General features: G+C 37.8%; 2 protein-coding genes across 3 annotated transcripts in view; both read right to left on the bottom strand.

The window, feature by feature from the left end:
* LOC306871772 (guanine nucleotide-binding protein G(I)/G(S)/G(O) subunit gamma-10-like) overlaps positions 1-20,803 on the bottom strand; it is a 480,959-nt gene that overhangs the window by 365,105 nt on the left and 95,051 nt on the right. The window lies entirely within an intron of this gene.
* Positions 1-20,803, bottom strand: part of LOC306871755 (citron rho-interacting kinase-like) — a 92,605-nt gene that overhangs the window by 2,028 nt on the left and 69,774 nt on the right. Inside the window, exons 31-48 of one of the 2 annotated variants that reach the window (XM_079419891.1) lie at positions 19,564-19,756; positions 19,006-19,173; positions 16,884-17,021; positions 16,521-16,701; positions 14,977-15,068; positions 14,798-14,902; positions 13,366-13,535; positions 12,175-12,216; positions 11,509-11,589; positions 10,178-10,313; positions 8,992-9,131; positions 7,576-7,668; positions 7,381-7,489; positions 7,158-7,286; positions 7,004-7,084; positions 5,465-5,543; positions 5,186-5,365; positions 1,036-1,381 (exon numbers count right to left, since the gene is read on the bottom strand). In XM_079419891.1, the coding sequence (XP_079276017.1) occupies positions 1,036-1,381; positions 5,186-5,365; positions 5,465-5,543; positions 7,004-7,084; positions 7,158-7,286; positions 7,381-7,489; positions 7,576-7,668; positions 8,992-9,131; positions 10,178-10,313; positions 11,509-11,589; positions 12,175-12,216; positions 13,366-13,535; positions 14,798-14,902; positions 14,977-15,068; positions 16,521-16,701; positions 16,884-17,021; positions 19,006-19,173; positions 19,564-19,756 (2,463 nt within the window). The remainder of the gene's footprint in view (positions 1-1,035; positions 1,382-5,185; positions 5,366-5,464; positions 5,544-7,003; positions 7,085-7,157; positions 7,287-7,380; positions 7,490-7,575; positions 7,669-8,991; positions 9,132-10,177; positions 10,314-11,508; positions 11,590-12,174; positions 12,217-13,365; positions 13,536-14,797; positions 14,903-14,976; positions 15,069-16,520; positions 16,702-16,883; positions 17,022-19,005; positions 19,174-19,563; positions 19,757-20,803) is intronic. The other variant, XM_079419892.1, reaches the window with a different exon arrangement.

Raw genomic sequence — 20,803 nt, 5'->3', positions numbered from 1 at the left:
GGAGAGTTACAAGCTGTTTGTGGATAGATAAGATGCCTAAAGTTGCAAAGACTAGTCTCAAAACCAAAGAGATATTCTTTATCAAAGACTCTGCCACGCCCCCCTGAAACGGTTCATTCAAACACGCCCCCACATGTCTACATCACGGTGTGGGGAGATTTGCAAAACACCGCCCAAATGTTTACGTAAAGAAAGTCAGCGGAGCTATTATTCTGGCTGTAGTATTGTTGCTGCCGCCGGCACCATATCCTGGAGACGCTGTCAAAGCGAAAGTACTTTGATTTCTAGTTGTGTCCTCTTTTGGAAGCCCAAACAGAGGTTATCTACAACACTGTTCCCGAACAGTTCAACCCAAATATTAGAGTGTGTGCAGCGCATTTTACAGAGGACTGTTTCCTGAACCTGGAAGAGTAGCCTACAATGCTGGCTTGCACAAAGGCCGTTTCTATAAAGTGTGGCAATTCAAACTTTGCAAGGACAGTCTGGCGCTTCTGACTCTCAGCCTGTAAGTATGTTTTCTTATTTAAAGAATTTGCAACTGATGATTCAAACGCGAGTTTTGAGCAGTGTAGAGTAGTGCTTGTTGCTTGTAATTTCTCCGATCACAAATGCAGACATGGTAATATTTACGCAGCGCGATGCAACGCGACGCCTAAAAAGACAGTAGAAGTCATTATAATCACTAATTATGTCCCCACTGGATGCAACAAATGCCTCGTTTATAATGGGATTTATTGTTTTTGTGTCGTCGCAGCGGGACACGGCTTCACAATACGCTGAGGAGCGTAACAGCTCCGTCTCACGCTTGAGGTATTTGGCCAATCACAACGCACTGGATAGCTGGCCAATCAGAGCACGCCTCGCTTCTCAGAATGAGCTTTTTCCGTTTTAATGAATGTTCTTTTTAGCAACATCATATGACCCCTTTAACAACTGGAGTCACTCGGAATTTAACACACTAGACCGGTGCTAAAGATCTCACTTGAGCCTTTAATGCATTGAGTGTGTGTGTTTGGTGTCTTCAGTCATCCTGACCTTGTTAACCGTGTTGATGGGAGTTCGCGCTGATCCTGTGTGCAGTCTTTGGCGGGGCTCCTCAAACGCCCGGCCGGGCGAGCGCTCCCTGCGCAGGTCCATGATCCGTCCTGGCGAGCGGTCCAGCCGAGGGTCCATCATCCTGCCGGGCGATCGCTCTAGCCGGCCCGGGGACTTCTCTCTCTCCAGGGGCCGCGCGGGGGACTTGTCCCGCCTGAACTCGGTGCGAGCCTCGCGGTAGCGGTGGGGCGTCCCGGGCTGGTGGAGGCCCTCCTGTACGGCGGGCATAGCGGCCAGACGCTTCGAGATGTGCTCGTTATAGGTGGGGGGACCGCGCTTGTTTGGGCTGCGAGAAACCGGGAAGAAAGAGTCAAAGTCAGTCGCATTCATTTATAGTCGTCAACATTTGAAGTGCATCAAAAAAGTTAATCAAAGTTGTCCAAGGACAAAAACGCTTAGATTTTAGGACAACATTGATGAAAGGTTTTGATCCACTTCAAATGCTGACTAGTGTGGTTCACAGAAATATACCAGTTTCCACCAAAACACCTTGAAGTTGTGTTCAGCTCGGTTTCAACAGTCAGTTTCTTTCACTTACACTATTTTCGAAGCAAATTAATTTGTAAAGATGATTTTCATGGGTTATTTAACAAAAATGTACAATGTAAACAATGTTTACAGTGAACATTACAACTGTATGTGTAGATAGAAATGCAGAAGTCATTTGAAATATGAATAAATCTAATGTAAATACAGTAGTTAAAGAAATTAATACTTATTCATCAAGGATGCAATAAAATGGATCAAACTGACAGAAATCTTTTGCAACATTATAAATGTCTTTACTATTGCAAATAAATGCTGTTCTTTTGAACTTTCTATTCATCTGTGAATTCTGGAGAAAAAAAAAAAAAAAAAAACGACTTTCCACAAAAATATTGAGCAGCACAACTGTGTTCAACATTGATAATAATCAGAAATGTTTGTTGAGCAGTAAATCAGTATATTATTATGATTTCTGAAGATCATGTGACACTGAAGACTGGATTAATGATGCTGGAAATACAGCTTTTATTCACAGAAATAAATGACATTTTAACACATATTCACATAGAAATCAAATATTTTAAATTGTAATAATATTTCACATTTTTTACTGTATGTTTGATCAAATAAATGCAGCCTTGGTGAGCAGAAGAGACTTTTCAAACACATAAATTGAATGTTTTTTTTTTTTTTACACACACGAGAGTTCACAATCACCTGACAGATGTTCACCAGTGAGAGGAGATTATATATATTTGTACAGTTATGAATGTGACCCATCCAGAGCTCATAATAACCACACGCCCACCAGACCAGTGAAGATTCAGATTCATGTGTGCAACTGAACCTCTTAAAATCACAAGACTACTTACCCTCTAACGGTGAGAAACACGTCTCCTCATCCGTCATATCCATAATAACACACTTTCAACACATTTATGCTTTTAAATAACATTATAAAAGGAGAGCAACAGTCAAATTATGAACAAGAGCTTCTGAAAACACCTAAATATAATATAATGAGAGCGTTTTCAGTGCGTCACATTAAATCTAGTCTCACACCGAGCGGTTCAGGATATTCTCCTTAAAAACACTTTATTCATCACTCAGTTCACAGGTTAAAACGTTCATGATCTGTCACTCCCTCGCACAAATAAAGAAAGCGCTTTTCTTCCTGTAAAGAAGAGAAACACAGTCAGAAACTCTGGACCAATCACAGACAGATTTCAGGTCACATGGGGTCGTGCACAGTCAGATAGAGCTGCACTTAAATCATTTTCTCTGATGAGATCCTTAAATCTCACTCTGATATTGCAGGTTTGATGCCAGTGACTTTAAATGTTTCTCATGTCTTCTGACTGATCGTTATTAACGTCAAACCTGATTTGACCGACACTTAATGAAAGAAATCTATGCACTCTGAGAGAAGCGCGGCACTGTGTTCATGTACACACGAGCAGCTCGTGATCCACCAGTGTTTTCAGCGTCTCAGTCTGCAGTAAACGCTGCGCTATATGAACTCATCTCTGAATATTTAAGTCACTTATACATTTTGAAAGTGCAACACGTGCCAACCATCTTCCAAATTTGTCATGAAAATAGTTTATAAATCAACAAAACAGAAGCTCTCAGATTTCACTGCAGTTTTCCACAAAAGCGTTATGGTTTAACATGTAAAAAAAAACTAATTAAGAAATATTACTATTGTAATTTTACAGATTTTTACTATAAAATAAAATGATTTTAATAGTTTATTTACAATAGTATTAAAATAAACACCTAATATAGAAAAGTATTACAATATATAGAATTAAATAAATTACAATAGTAATATTTCTTATTTTAGTACTTTAATAATAATAATCAAAATAATAGTAAGAATTAGTCATATTATTAACACTTAACAATATGGTCTCATTTTTTAACAATATATTTTAACAGCTTTATTTAAATAATTGTCATTAATAAAAAAATACAATTGTTCACTGTTTGTTCGTAGTGCATTAACTATAATAATAATAAAAAAAATATATACATTTTAAAATAAATGCTCAGTAAATGCTGAGATTAACATTAAGAATAACGAATGCTGTAGAAGTATCGTTGATTGTTAGCTCATGATAACTAATGTAGCTAACTAAGGTTAACAATTAAAACCTTACCCATATTATAATAATAATAATAATAATAATAAAAAAAAAAAAAGATTTTTGGACAAATTGTGCAGCCCTACAAACAAGCGCAGCAAACCTGGAGCTCTTTATATATTTAAATTAAATCACTTTTTTTTTTAAGCAGAAAAATCCATAGGTGGAGGGTTAAGGCTAAAACATCATAACCCTGTCTTTTAGGCAAGCACACATGGTACCCACTGAATAAAAATAAAACAAGGGCATTAAATATTGAGAGATAAATTGAGATGCAATCTCTCTCGCAATTGTGAGTTTATATCTCGTGGCTAATTCTGTCCAGTTACCTTTTTTGTTATTCAATGGCGGAAAAAGGCTTTCCATAAGCACCAGTTATGGGAGTCATGTCACAAAATATTTTAATACGACTGAATTTGTATATAACATGATCATCATTTAATAAAAACATTGTAAGTTACTAATTATAACGCTTTCACAGCACATAGATTATATACAAAAAGCAAACAAAAGAACACTTACATCAAAGAACATGACTGACTTCAGTCTAGCGTGAGTTTAAGCATGCTCAAAAACCCCGTTATAAATCAATAAAGCTGCCTACAATGTCAAAGAATCTCTTAAAACGTACGTACATTTCCACTTTGTTTATGATGAGAGAATTCAGTCAGCGCGAGCACGCTCAACACAATCCGGCGGTTCAGCGAGGACTCATCTGAACGCCTCTGATTGGCCATCGCATTCATAAGCTCAACAGAATCGTGTGTGATTGGATATAATGCGGAACGCTGTAAAAACGCATAATTTGATGCATCATTAGCAGATCTAAATTTAATGCCACAATATCGGCGCATGTGATTAACTGCTTAAATACGTCCATGTTTACACAGAAAATCAATGGAAAAGCAGCGCAAGCGAATCAAAACCTACTACTGTATTTCTGATATTTGATGTTTGCATCATGGTGACCGGTTGAAAGCTGCTGTTCATTGTTTTTACAGAACATTTATACTTAATAGTCTACATGTTATACCTTCAGTCATTTTGAATTACCTTGACTTTTGAGATTTTTTTTTTAAAAGCATTTTCCTCGTATTATTTCTGAACATATAAGTTTGTACAAGATGTAGTTGTAGTTCATGCATCTTTTCTGCAAAGATTGTTAAGCAAATCACTTGTTAAATTTTACATCATGTGTTGCACTTGGAATATAATGTTCTTTATCTAGAGGGTTTATAAAGAACAAGTTGAATCATGTTGTAATTACATTTTCAAGTTGACTAAAAATTGAGGACCGGTCAAATATTCTGAATTTTGTTTAATTTGTTTGCCATATCACCCAGCCCTAGCTGTGCCTATAGAAAAATAATTTCCCCGACCTAGAAAAGATGAATCTGCTCCTAATGAAGCTTTTCCAGAGAAGCGTGATGCGTGAGTGATGGGAAGCTCACACTGACCTGCGCGTGGAGCCGTTTCTCTGCGGCTCTGCAGTCGATCCCTCCTGACTCAGGTTTCCTTTGCAGCAGATCACACGCAGCTTGTTCTGGTAGGATGAGGCCAGATACACCGCGCCGGACGAGATGGCCGGACCCAGGTAACGCGGGTTAGGAATGTCCAGGTGAGCGTAAGAGTGAGGCCTAAACACACACACATACACACACACACACACACCACTCAGTGCGTCTCTAACAAACATCAGGAACAAAACCAAACAATACAGGGGGCAGCGGTTTTACCCGAGCGCAGAGTGACTCTGAACCTCGATGACGTCCAGAGAGTTGAAGTAGGTCACAAACAGGTATGGCTCTCGGTACGCTGTGGAGAAAACAGACAGGACATGATTTTATTGATCAGGAACTGATGTGACAGTGTATCAGAATAGAGTCAGAGCCGAGTGAGAGATTGCTGAAATGATGCCTAAATAGATGAGATAATCAAGACAAATCATAAACTAGAAATCACATTACATAAATATTTTAAATATTATAAATAATTCAAATATGTTAAAAAACAACAAAAATTACAATTATATATTTAAGAAACAGTAGTCATCATAAAAAAAAAAAAATTAAAAAAAATTAAAATATAATATTTTTTAAAATAAAATATAAATGTATTAATGTCCTTTTATTTTCCAGTTGAATTATTATAACTTAATTGTAATTAAATACACACACTAATATATAAATATTTTATTATATATATTATACTACGGGGCCGTTGAATGCTTGAATCTGATTGGCTGACGAACGTTCTGAGGTGTGCAATTATTTTCAGGGAAACGCACGGCGAATGTAGTTCCAGGCAGCTTTCTTGACCGCATTACAGTTCCATATCACTTCGCATCGTTGTCAGCGCTGCCCTGACGATTTTATCAGTTAGCCTAGTGTAGCAACTTAAAGGCTACACATGACATTTCTCACTAGCGAGGTAATAACAGCGCTGCATCTTAAAGCAGACTTACAGTTTAGAGACGGTGCTTCAGAACACTGTTGAGGGACACACAGAGGTAGCCTAATTCATACAAGCTCTCTCTCTCTCTCTCTCTCTCTCCGTTTCTCTTTCTCTGTGTCTCTGTCTCTCTCGCTCTCTTTCTAATAACTTCATTATTAACTGCATTAGTCTGCTATCAACGGCTCAAGCCTCCATTGCCAGCTTTAAAATGACGTTTTGGAACTAGCAAAAGAGTCGTTGGATGAGATGCGGAAGAAATAATCCTACTCACAATAGCGATTTAAGTAGAAAAACCGGACGAATCCCTTGAAATATATAATCTGATCGATGTCTTGAGGTGTGGCAACCGTAGTATAAGCGGAATAATTGACTCCGGACCGTTGAATTATTAGAAAAATAATGCACACCCGAGGTGTAACGGCCACTCCGCTTCGCGTCGTGGCCGCATCACCACCTCGGGTGTGCATTATTTTTCTAATAATTCAACGGCCCGTCGTCAATTATTCCTTACATAATTTATACACTACTAACATTTAAATTATATAATAATAATAATAATAATAATCATCATTTATTATTTAAAATCTATATTACAAAAATATATTAATACATTTATATTTGTTAAAGTATTGTTTTTTCAGTAGAATTACATTTATAGTTCTAGGAAATCCACTGATAGAGAGACTATTTTTTATGAAGTGAAATATATGGATGAGGAGTAATTACATTAAATTATTGTGATTAAAAATAATGTCAAACTATCAAATAAAACCATCGTCAGCTCTCTAGACTTTACACTGAGGAACAAAACTAGGTTTTACCGAAGGACAGAGGCAGCCGGCTCCATTTGATGTCATCGCTGCGGCTCCTGCGGCCGTACGCGTCCACAAACACGCCAAACTCTGCAAACAACACACACACGTGAAACATGGATTCTCACACACACTCAGCGTCTCATGCAGTTCACACACGCACCGTGGAAGCACAGCAGGTACTCCACTTTCTGCGGCGCGCTGGACACCTGGATGATGGAGATGGGGAAGCTGTGGGACGAGGCGGCGAACACGGCCGAGGCCAGAGTCACGTCGTTCTTATCCAGGAACTCTGAACACACACACACACACACACACACGAGTTCAGTTCATCAGCAGCGGTGAGATGAAACAGACCCTTACAGAGTGTGTGTGGATCATCTCACCTTCCAGCACGTACTGCTTCATCTCGATCTCGTAGAACTTGTTGGTGCCGATGATGATGCTGTATCCGGTGAAGTGGATGCAGCTGCAGGGTTCAGACGTCTCGATCTCCTGCGGAAGAGCAGCAGACACACACACACACGTGAGAAGGGAGGAGTGAACGTGTGTGTGACGCATATGAGGCTTTTATACGTCACCTTTCTGATGCAGAACTTGTTGAGCGTGTCGTTGAAGCGCAGGATGGTGATTTTATTGGGCATCGCAGCACAGATACACATGTACGTGTCGATCTGAAACACACACTTTAGATAAATAGACAGACATGATCTCATCATTAACAACTAAAAATAAATATTAGATGAAAAACTGTTACCTTGCTTACTGAAGTAAGTTTAAACTAAAACTGAAATAAAATAACCTAAATAGTAAAAACAAACAAACAAACAATTCAAACTAAAATGTTTGAAAACTATTAAAGTACTAAAATTACTAATGTTAAATTGTTCTAATTTTTTTTTTTTACAAAATTGTACTAAAATACAGACATTAGATAGCTTGCACTTACAAACGTAAATGAAAATAGAAATGTTGCCTTGGCAACTAAATTAAATAAAACAGGTAGATTAAATTGTACTAAAATGTTACAAGATAAAAGACATCCACTAAATAAAAATGAGAAATGTTGCCTTGGCAGCTAACTCGAGAGAGAGAGGAGAAAAAAAGAAGAAAAGTTTAAGCTGAACTAAAACTAAAAATAAATAAATTCAAAATATTAATGAACTAGTATAGAAATAATACTAATATAACACTGTTAACAACATTTTTAATGGGGTGTTTCTGTCAAATGAAATAAAACTGAAATATAATAAAATATAGATTTGATGAAAAACTTGCAACACTTAAAACCTAACAAAATGTTAAATGAAATAAAATAAAGTAACTACTAAATGAAATAAGTACTAAAGTTACTGATGTAATTATATTGTACTAAAGTTTAAATTTAAATGTGAAAACTGAAAATAAAAGCCAATTCAAAACATTATAAAAACAGTAATGGTATATATAAAAATAACACTGGTCCTAACCAGCAGTTAGTCTCTGACAAGCTTTTCCCATCAGCCTCGACCATGACAAGCAACAGGAGTTTTAATCAATCCATGGGTTTCTATGTCAAACACTGAGCTGGTACAGTAGCTCCGCCCACAGCGAAATCTCATTGGTCCAAAATCATACATACTGTATCTAGCCTACATCCACAGATCCTACAAAGGGAACTTCCAGGTTCAATACCAGTCAATGTGAAACACTGCGCAAAACCAATTTTACTTCAATAATGAGATGCATTTCTGAGTAAATCAGATTCTGGAGGAGTTTAGATGCAACCCTAATTAAACACATCTGATCCAGCTAATCAGATCCTTCAGGCTTATTTGAGAACTAGATGGTTTGTGTGTTGGAGCAGGGTTAGAACTAAACTCTGCAGGGCTGCGGCCTCCAGGAACTGAGTTTAACAGCTCTGTACTAGAGATCAAACACAGGAGCTCTCTAACACCCAGTAACAGGAAGAGCATCATATAGTGTGTGCAGATGGACTGCTCGATGGGTCACTTTACCTTTCCAGAAGCGAAGAGATGGCAGCCCTTCACCGCCTCGAAGATGTAGGGACTGAGATCGGGCTGCGCCGGGAGATGAGACTGAGCTAGAGACTGTTTGACACGCTTGATGTCCACCAGACACAGAGCACGCTCCTCACCTGTTACACACACACACACACACACACACACAGTCAGCTAACCACACTCAAACCATTTAAGCCAGATGAGCTGCTCTGATGCCCAAATAAATCAATGCATCACAAATCGAGAAATGATTCTGCATGATTGGTTCTGAGATTTTCCAAATGCATCATGATTCTGATCTTCGTTTTTAACAGCAGATGGCACGGTGTGCTTTAGAAATGATCATCTTAGGTTCAAGTGTGGCTGTTTCTAAAGTTCGCAAAGGTTGAAGCGAAGGGTGTTCTGTGTTTACAATAATCTTGTGTCATATATTCGGGTCAATACTACTTTTAAGACTATGATTTTTCTTGGAACTACATCGGGTCGTATATTCAGGGTCTAGACTTGACACAACAATAGGTGGCGCCAAACACATTAAACGAGTGTGCAAAGACATAAAATGTTGTAATAATGTTAGAAGATCACGAGTGTAAACAAAAGAAAAAGAAAAGCTTACAGCGGCATGAGTCGTGACTGTCATGTTAGCCTGATGGGAACAAACGTCCTCTGTAAGTGATTTTAAAAGCAGACAGAACCCAGATTTGAAGACTACAGTAAGATTTCACTTCTACTGATAATGAAATGTTGGTAGGTTACTATGAGATGGATAGACTAATTGTTATATAATTCAGATGGGCTACATGTTATTTTTATGGTATATCTAAAAGTGTAGATTTTAAATGATTGTTGGTACATTTGACCAGTATTTTCCATTCATTCAAAACAAAATTTAAAATAATTTAAGAAAATTCTTAAAACAAGATTTGGTTTTCAAAAAGCCTTTTCCAAAAGGTACATCTTAAAAAACAGGGGTCATCTTATAATCAGGTGTAATTGCATGAGCATTTGAGTGCGTGGTTAAACTAGATTAATCTCAGAATCGATCCACGGATCACGATGCATTGTGACAGCCCTAGTATTCTGCTAGTAAACCACTGTCTGTGATTATTTTTCACCTTTAAGGTCTCATTATTCTGTCAGTAAGAGCACACACACATGAATCAGAGAGACGGACACTGACCGGTGATCATGAGCAGCTTGTCGAGCTCCTTCAGGATCTGGATCTGGAACACAGAGTCCAGTCCCGGGATGTGTGTGAGAGAGTTCTTGATGACGTTCAGAGCGTACAGACCCTCCTCTGAGCCCACCAGCACGATCTGAAACACACACACACACAATCACTGGAGCAGATGAGATCACAAACCTGATCTGAATAATCACACCACTGTCTTCTGTAGAGCTGCTTTACAACTGAAATCAAATTTGTTTCATCACTGATCAACATTAACACTGTTATTTCTGTGAAACAATCTGTATTACATAAAGCGCTATAGAAATATATTGGTCTTGACTTGAGCTTGTTCACACAGGACACATTACTGTCTCTGTTTTTAAATCGCTGGTCTGTGTACAGGCTTCAGATAGATGGCGGTCTACTGCATTTGAAAACAAACGTCATTCCCAGTCCTATAAATCAACAAACTTATGTTCTTTTAAGGACAAATACACACACACACACACACACACACACACACAGAGAGTCTGGTCAGCTATCCTTGTAGGGACTCTCAACAGGCGTAATGGTTTTTATACTGTACAAACCGTATTTTCTATTGCTCTAGAACAACCCTACACCTAAACCTACCCCTTACAGGAAACTTTCTGCACCTTTACCTTCTCAAAAAAAGTCATTCTGTATGATTTATAAGCTGTTGTAACCATGGGAACCTCAGTTTAGGTCCCCTCCATAAGTCCCCATGAGTCTGTGTGTATTCAGGTTTAAGTCCCCACCAGGATATATAAACCTATACACACACACACACACACACACACGCGCACACACACGCACGCTCAAAAGTTTGGGATCAGTAAGATTTTAATGTTATTTAAAGAAATCTCTTCTGCTCATCAAGGCTACATTTATTTGATCAAAAGTACAGAAAAAAAAACATTGTGAAATATTACAATTTAAAATATTTTTCTGTTTTAACACTTTAAACTAATTTATTTAAAATAGAAATATTTTCTAACAATGTAAGTTTTTACTGTCACATTTGATCAATTTAAAACATCCTTGAACGACACACACACACACAATGTCACACAATGACACACGTGTACAGCATTTATTCAAAATAAAGTGTGTTTTTTATTATTATTAGTTTTCATTATTAGTAACCGTGTGGAATAATGTGTAGTTGGGTTTCTTTTTGCGATTTATTTTTATACATTTTTCAACAATGCTGAATAATGTGGAGATGGTGGATTTTTTTTTTTTAACAATATTGAATAACATAAGCTGTGGGTTTATTATTATTGATTTTTATTTTCTGTGTTATTAATAACACTGACCTGGTCGGTCAGAGGTAAAGTGCAGTTTATATCCAGCCGATCGTCTCCCTCCAGCTTCAGCAAAGAGTTTCCCAGCAGTTTCTGTTCAGACAATAAAAGACAGACGGATGAAGGATTAAACACAAGTCACACAGATCACTGGGTAAAGGAGCTGAAGCCAAGCGCATGTGTTCAACACAGATGTAGCCGCTCGCGATCAGAAACGTTTGCGTTCAGGATCTGCCAGTGTTTCCTACAGTTTGAGTTAAACATGAACAAATGCACATAAATTCTGAATTTGTGTCAAACATTTTGATGTATATCATCTCAAATAAACAGAACAAACAACAAAAAACAATGGAGGAGCACTTCAAATGAACTGATTCATAAGAGTCATTTGTTTGTGAATCAGACTACACTGGTCCTGCTGCATGTGAGAACGTCCCAATATAAAGACGTCTTAATTGTCTATTCATTGTTTTTGTATTATTTTCAAGAATTTCTGCTTTCCTAGACTGAGCTGCAGGAAACACTGGAGTCTGCGGCTGACGTACAGTGACGTTCATTCAGAGGAACGGTCTGATGATGCAAGCGACACGGGCACCAGACAGAGGAGCATGCTGGGTAACACACACACACACACGAGAGTGAGTGTGTGTGATGAGCTTCCCTCAATCATCTGATTACCTGAACCAGCGGCGAGAGAGTCTTCTGGCGTTTAACACCGGCCTACAGCGTTCAGAACACAATCACACTCACAGCGTTAGACAATCAATCATCACACACGAGTCTCTGCTAGCTTCAGATCTGTACTAATGTCTTCTGGGACCTGATCTGATCGTATTAGCTTGCTATCTCTGTTCATCTCTTTCGTATTCACCGCCATTAATCTGCCCCGCTGATGCTTAATATTAAAAGTTCTTAAAAGTTGACAAAACGACAGATTTTAACAACGGTTCGATATTAAAAACAAGTCCAGTGTTGTTCTTGTTAATTAAAACTATTAAAAATAATTTTTGTTAACCGAAATAAAGATGAAATCAAATATTAATATTAGAATAAAAACTTGCCTTGGCAACTAATCAAAAGAAAATTATGATAAAAACAATAAAATAAGAGAATTTAAAAAACAAAATTACTAAAATGACAAAAGCACAAAACTTTCAAATGAAAACAAATAAAAGCTCATTTAAAATAAATACTAGAATATTGTATAAATGCTATACTAAAATAACACTGCTAACATCATTTTCTTCACAGGGGCATTTGTTAATTATAATAAAGCTGAAATAATATAAATATGACATGGATTTAATGAAAGCTTTAATGAAATTACTAAAACTGACAAATAAAATTACATTTAATATAAAGAAATATTTTAATTAAGAAAAATGACAAAAGCACCTAAAACTACAAAAACTGCAGCTAAAATGAAAAGAAAACTTAAAAAAAAAAAGCTAATTAGACAACATTAATGGATACTATATTAACATCTTCGCATCATATGAATAATACTAAATAACACTACTGACAATATACTTTTTACATTGCATTATTTTTGTGTCAGTTTTGCATTACTGACACACTAGTGTCCTATTTGATACTGTAAAGCTGTAAAAGCGCTATATAAATAAAGGTGAAGACTTGGCTTCTGTGCAGTAACAGCAAGCAGTAAATCATTGTTCTGCAGTGACACTAAACTAAAGCCTGCTGGTTTAAAAAAAAAAAAAAAAAAAAAAAAAAAGACAAGCCCTTCAGTATTTCCAGAAACTGCATCAGTCAAACCATCTCATGAGGTCATAAAGAGTCAGACACACAGGAGTAATTATTATTATTCTGAGGGATTCGTTAGAGGGACTGAAGGAAACGTTCACTCACCGCATCAGCCTCGCTTTTCTCTCGGGATCCTCTGCTGCCGGCCACCACTGACTCCAGAACAGCCACCCAGCGCTGCTTATCTGGGAAACTGGGAGCCATGAAGTACAGAGACTGACCCGGCCAACACGTGGTGTGAGGATGAGACTCCAGCTTCAGCACGTACGGGATATCTGACACACACACACACACACACACGTTTATCTCAATAGTGTTAACTACACGTGTCAATGGTGTACTTCTATAATCACATCAGGAAGACAAATAAGAAGCAGCAAAACAATTAAATATGAAGTTACTTTGTATTCCTTTAAACAAAGCTAATGACACTTTTGACTATTTTTTTTGCCGATCGTGGGCAGAGATATGAATGATGTGAATCAGTGTTATCAAAGTTAAAGCTGCAGTCCGTAACTTTTTTTGGTTAAAAATGATCTGAAATCAATATTTGAGCAAGTCCATAACCAGCCAGTGTTCAAAACTGTCACCTTCAGCCCGATTCACAACGGTTAGCTTATAATGTTTTCTAATCTGAGTGGTACGGGTAGGTTTCCGCGGGAGATTCGAGCATGACTCTGCATCATTACGTCACGTCTGTAAACATAAAGAAGTTGTCCCGGATAGTAGACTATATCACGTGAGGATCCTGCAGGTGACGGATCGTTTATAGCCTTTTCTCACAGCAGATGGAATAATTAAATGGATCATTTTGATGGTGGATTGTAATCCAGAAAGGATTGTGTGTTTATGAAACATGTGAATGAAATTAAATTCCAGTTTTAAATGTGCTTCTGATTACAGATAAAACAGATTCAAAGTACAAACCACGCAAGCAGGATAATTCTGCAAGTAACGGCAATTCCAGGTTTTCAAACACAGACGGCGACAAAGAGGAAAAATTTACGGACTGCAGCATTAAAACCATAAAAATCATTTTGTGCTTAAAATACCATAAAATATAACAAACCCCTAAACTTATTTGATTTAGTTAGATGCCAAAGCAATATTTCTCATTTTATTTAGTTAATAACTGCATACACAAATAAAAACAAACACAAAATTACTAAAACTTCAAATAAAATTGAAATTAAGAGAAAATCTAAAAATAAAAACGAATTCAAAATATGAATAAAAACTAGTTTAACTTCATGTCTTAAAATAACAAACTGAAATAAGAGATTAATAAATACTCAATAAAAATGACAAACATGCAGCAAAATTACTAATAACTAACAAATTAAAATGAAATTCTAAATATTCATGAAAACTAAAGCAGCACTGGTGCAGGTTAACCTCATCGACTAGAATCCACAGAACACACTAAAATACAACGTTTGTGACTATCAGAGGTGAAAGTTACGCTCAGGATGTTTCATCTCGTTGCTAAACACATGCATGTGATTGAGTTTTTCCTCGAGCACAGTGATGTTCTGACCTGATTTAGCCGTGTTGATGAGCTCAGAGGCTCCGACGGCTCCGTGCACCGTCACCTCACCGTCCGGCAAACACAGCTCAAACTCCTCCTGCGGCTTCACCGCGTCTGAAACACACACAGAGCTCAGAAAACACACCCAACTACATCACCTGGAGTGATCTGACGGAGGGATCGTTTACCTTCTGTCGGCTCGGACTCGTAGATTGATAATTTAGTCCCGTCCAGCACCACATACTTCCTCTCCCAGCCCTGCTGGCCTCTCTTACCGTTCCTACAAAACACATCAAAAACAGCCAATCAGTGGCAGCACGTTTAATACCATCTGCTTTGAACATTGCATAATGTTTAAAATACAATTTTTTGTTGCAGGTCAAACTGAACTCCATCAGGTAATAGCAGTAAAGCTTTAACATGAGTAATTCTCACACATTATGACTTTTAAAACTGTATTAATCTTCACGTAACTTTCCACAGAAGTGTGGAAAAGCAGTTATTCAAACAGTAGAAACAATGCTCGCAACGGCAAGATTAAGGGTTCGATTCCCAGCTACGTAAATACGATAAATAAAAGTGTCAGTTTATACAGACTACATATAATTACAGATAAACACACCAACATATCTTTTCTGTGCAGCTGCCTTTAACCCTGTTATTTTAGTATCACTGACATACTATTATAGTTCATTTTCTAAGTAGTATTTATTTTTATATTTTCTGCTTTAATTTGAAGTTTAAAGTTTTAGTAATTTAGTGTTTCATTTTTACTAGTTTGTTTTTGAGTAGATCTATAGTTTTTATTAAGTTGGAGTTATTTTATTTCAGCTAGCTGCCGAGGCAACACTAATTTTTAAGTTGAAGTTTTTAAATTATATTTAATTTCAATTAAAGATTTAAATTATGCACATTCCACAAGACATTAGAATGAGGAAATGTTGCATGCATTTATTATTTATCCTACATTGACAGAGTCATAAAATATCTATGCATACTGTATATAAATTACAGATGAACTCTTTTCCTGCCAAACAGAATTTTCCGGGTTTCCGCGTTCTCACTGTTATAAACTCGGGGACGCTATTACACATCCCCTGAATGAGTCTAGAACGTGCCGATCAAAAACAGGCGAGGAAGACACAGAAACGAGCGATCTCCTAAGTATGCATAATAATATGCATATCAAAAATCATCATCAACAATAAACAGCATTTAAATGAAAAGTCCCTAATGTTACCAAGTGAAATGTTGATCCAGAAAGTTGTAAAGACCTGTGCAAGCTTTGGAAGTACTGATGGAAGCCATCTACTGCATCTTTGCTTTGATAATATTACTGAATATGATCCAGATGTAGTACTTGATAAAAAGGCGATTTTCTCAGCTTTTTGCTCAAAATGCTGCTTTTTTATGAAAGCTACCAACATTCAAGTTGATAAAAAAAAAAAAAAAAAAAAAAAAAAGAATGCTTGAAGCTAGAATAAAAGGGATTTTTTTTTGTTTAAAAGTAGAGGGCCTGTTCTTTATTTTGATATTGCTTGTTCAGATATTCATACAACAAAATATTCTGGGGGCCATGAAATTTGACTGAAAATCATCAGAAATGCTGGTGGTGGCTGGCAACTTTTTTCAAAAAACGCTGGCGGGGAAAGAGAACATGTTTCTGAAAACTCAAACATCGATTTGGGAACATATTACAGACACATGATGAGCAGTTTGGTCATAAGCACACCTGGGCTGCTTCATCCAGCCCTCCAGACGCATGTGACCCGAGGCCTCTTTGACCTGCAGCGCGGGTGAGCTGGCTTTATCCCGACACAGAGCCTCAGAGAAGTGAGTGGCGTATTCAGCAGGAAGACCGCAGGTCGCCGGCAAACATGGAGAACACTTGGGGTGGCAGAGAGTGCGACACTCTGAGCGAAAGAGGAGAAGATAAAGAGAACATAGGGAAGATCGAGAGAGAGGACAAGACAAAATGAACAAATTCTCTACTAGTCATTTTTTCTTGATCCAATGATCCAAATGAACAACTACTAGCCGACCAGAAAATCTTAAGTCGAGGGCAGGCCTAGTGTGTGTATTTGTGTTTTTGTACCCAGACATGTGGCAGCCTGTCGGCCGAAGTGAACCGTGTCCAGACAGACGGCACATTTGGCCGCCCTCATGTTCAGTCCCACCGTGAAGCGATGCGGGATGTTGTGATGCATTCGCTCCTTCACGCGCCGCCCGTACTCTACAGACAGACAGAAAGAGTTAGTTAGTGTGGGTTATTAATGTCCTCTTGTGCATCTCAGTGTGAATGATGTCAAACCGATCAGCTGAAAATAAAACGCATCACCGTCCAGCAGCAGAGCATCGGCCACAACAAAACAGCGTGTGTCTGCCTCTGAGCAAAACAAAACATCATCAGCGATCGCATGCAGGTCTGCGCGTGTCAGGCTCCAGAATAAAAGAAATATAGACAAGCAGAAACTCCTGAGAGCAGAAACTTAATCATCAGTCGTCTTAAGAAAAACATGACATGCTGCAGAACCCAAGAAAAGAGACGGAGACAGAAGACATGAGAACAGCAGGAGCGATACATCACTGTATGTGCTTCAGTTTAATCTCTGCAGAAACTCATGCTCTTCTGCTTTTCTGAGAAAACTATCTATACTGGCATTCAAAGGTTTGGGATCAGTAGGATTTGATGTTTTTTTAAAGTCTCTTCTTTAAGTCTTTTGCGCTCACCAAGCCTACATTTTTTTTTTTTTTTTACCAAAAAAAACCCACAGTAATTTTGTGAAATATTTAAATTTGTGTGTTAATGTTTTCTATTTTAATATACTTTAAAATGATTTATTCCTGTGATGCAAATCTGAATTTATCAGCCATTACTGCAGTCTTCCTTCAGAAAGCAGTGCGATTTTTTATTAATATTCTGATTTATTATCAATGTTTGTTGCAAACAGTTTTTGCTGCTTAATATTTTTTGGAACCCGTAATACTTTTTTTTTAGTATTCTTTGATGAATCTAAAAAAAAAAAAAAAAAAAAAAAACAAAAACAAAAGCATTTATTCAAAAAAAAAAAAAAAAAAAATAAATTTTAAAAACATTTAGGTCAAACCGCAATTAATTTTTTTTTGCAAAACTCATGAAGCTACAGTGTTGTGGGAGGTTGCCAAGGCGTCGATATGATGTTGCTATGCAGTTGTTAGGGGCCTTTCACACAGAATGCATTTTTTGGTTGTTTCTCCATATAAACACACTAGACGGGTGCATTCAACTGTTGTGTTCACAGTGTTCAGAACAGAGCTCATGTTAGAATAGGTTCAACATTTAAAAAACGCATCTTCAGACCTTGTGTTTTTCCACTTCCCACATCTCACTTTTTTCAAAGCAAAAATGCATTCTGTGTGAATGGCCCATATATCTGCTGTGTGTGTTTTCTTCCTGTCTGGTGTCTCTCAGACATGATTTCCATCAGCACATGACCCTGAACTACATGCTGATCTCAGAGCGACAGAAACAGAGATGGAGGAACAGAGAGACACACTTACTTTCAAACGTCACCCTCCTCTTCTCTGAAAGAGCAGGACGCAGAAAGAAAGCGAGAGTGCAGGACGACACCGATAGAAACATGAAGAGACAGAAGCAGCCACAGTGAGAGAGAAAACCACTGAAATATTCCTCATCTACAGACAACATGAGCTTCATTCATCTGTCAGACTGAAAAACTCCTTCATTAACACTTTAGTTTGGACCTGTTAAAGACGAAACTATGCTCAAAAGAAAAAAACATTTCAAAACAAATATCTATTTTAAATCTTAAATTTAATATTTAAATTAGTTTTGTTTGCATTGCAAAATATGGACTTTTAATTTAATAATTAAATAAAATATTCATACACACAGACCAAAATTATAAACCCAACACTTTTGTTTTTGCCCCCATTTTTCATGAGCTGAACTCAGTGCGTGTGTGTATGTATATATTTTTTTTTTTTTTTTTTACAGATGAATAGCTCACAATAAGACCAGCATTATAGAATCAATTTTGCATAAATTTTCCTTTAAATACTAACTGCACTCCAGTGTGATATAACCAAGAAACCAGCTGAAGATTTTTCTGTTCCATCAGTATTATCAGAAACGCCTGACCAATCACGTCACAGCCACATTAGCAGTATGTGTATTCGAGTGAGTGTGAAGCAAACTCTGTCGGTGCTGTACTGACCCTCCGGCGTGGAGCTCTCTTTGCGGCGGGCCGAGCTGGACGGGTTCAGGAGGCTGCTGGGATTGGGCTGGCGCTCTGGAGATTTCACGATGGCCGACATGAGGATCTGCTGACGGGCTGACGCCGGCGTGGATGGAGCCACGTGCTCCTGCGCTTTAAAATGAGCCGCTGAGAGACAGAGAGAAGAGCTTCAACAACATGAAACAACATTTACAGTGCGTCGCTGTACTAAAGGGATAGTTACCCCCAAAAATGAAAATTCTGTCATTAATTACTCACCCTCATGTCGTTTTGCAAAATACACGATAATGTCAAATTGCACATCATTAAAACAACAATTACGATATTATTCCCGACGATATATATCACACACCCCTAGTCAGAGAGCTCTCGGATTTCAACAAACATCTTAATTTGTGTTCCGAAAGATGAATGAAGGTCTTACGGGTTTGGAATGACATGAGGGTGAGTAATGACAGAATTTTCATTTTTGGGTGAACTAACCCTTTAAAGACCGATGGAATGATGAGCAACTGAGGACAGACATCGAAGACTCACCCTCCTCGCGTAGGGAGCGCAGCTCGATCCTCATCTTCTGCAGCGCCTCCTCCAGATCCGAGCAGCGCACTCGTTCCTTCTCCAGCGCCGCTTTCATGTCGCCGTACTGCAGAGGAATGGCGGGTTGAGACGAGACTGCGACGGCGCCGTTAGCCGTGACACCCACCTCCTCACGCCGCCGCCCGAAAATACCCTAAAACACACAGATCACATTCTGACTGGTTACCTATACTATAAATCCCTACCGTTTTCTCTGCTAGCTAGATTTCATCTTTTTAGTGTTTAATGTTAATTGTTTTCATAAAAAAAAAAAAAAATAATAATAAAAAAAAAATAATAATATATATATATATATATATGTGCTGTCAAAATTAGCGCGTTAACGCAGGTGATTAATTTTTTCAGTTTAATGCGTTAAAAATATTTAACGGCGTTAACACAGGGGCGGGGCTAGTGTTGGCCACCCCACTCACAACTGCTGCCTCTGTCTCTTTTTTCTTGCTAATTTAGTCACAGAACGTCTTTACGAGCATTTCAGATAGGAGATGTTTCAGACGCGTGCTTCAACTTCACTTCAGCGTCAAGCGTGAGTCAAAGGAGCGCGGAAACTGTACTGTACTGAACAAAGGCGCTGCCGCACGCTGTAGCCTTTATCATTTCATATCAAAGCGCGAAAGAAACGATGTGCATGCAATGTCGTGGTCAGTTAAGTCATGAAGGTGATTAAAACTGCCTTAAAACTGTGCTTGCGTGAAATATATGAGTCACATTTAAGAACATGTCTCTGAAATGGTTTTCAAAACTGTCCTGCACTTTCTCACTCATCTAACACACTCGTCAGATCATTAATAGAGACTTTAAGACCTGAAGTGGGTCAGAAAATGTAAAGTGAGTTGAGAGAAAACACGATGCGTGTCAGATCCGCCTCGGCAGCTCTTAAAGAAAAAGCAGCCAAAATAACCTATTAACCCAGCTGCTGTGATGTCTGTTCATCAAAGAACAAAACAACAAAAAAAGGAAATCAATAACTTTATAGCTTTAAGGACTCATCTGTATTTAATTTAGAGTTTGATAACTTTATTCAATTTCTGTATATTTCCTACTTGCTGAAGGGCATAGGTAGCTAAATATGACATTGGTTATACTGTGTTTATGAGAAAATTGTTTAAAGTTCACTTAAATTAGAAGTTATTTTTATTAAAGTCTAATAAATATTAAAATTGATGGCTCTCAATTATAC

This window comes from Barbus barbus, assembly GCF_936440315.1.
Source record: "Barbus barbus genome assembly, chromosome: 6".
Lineage (NCBI taxonomy): Eukaryota > Metazoa > Chordata > Actinopteri > Cypriniformes > Cyprinidae > Barbus > Barbus barbus.
This window is presented reverse-complemented; position numbering and strand designations above follow the sequence as displayed.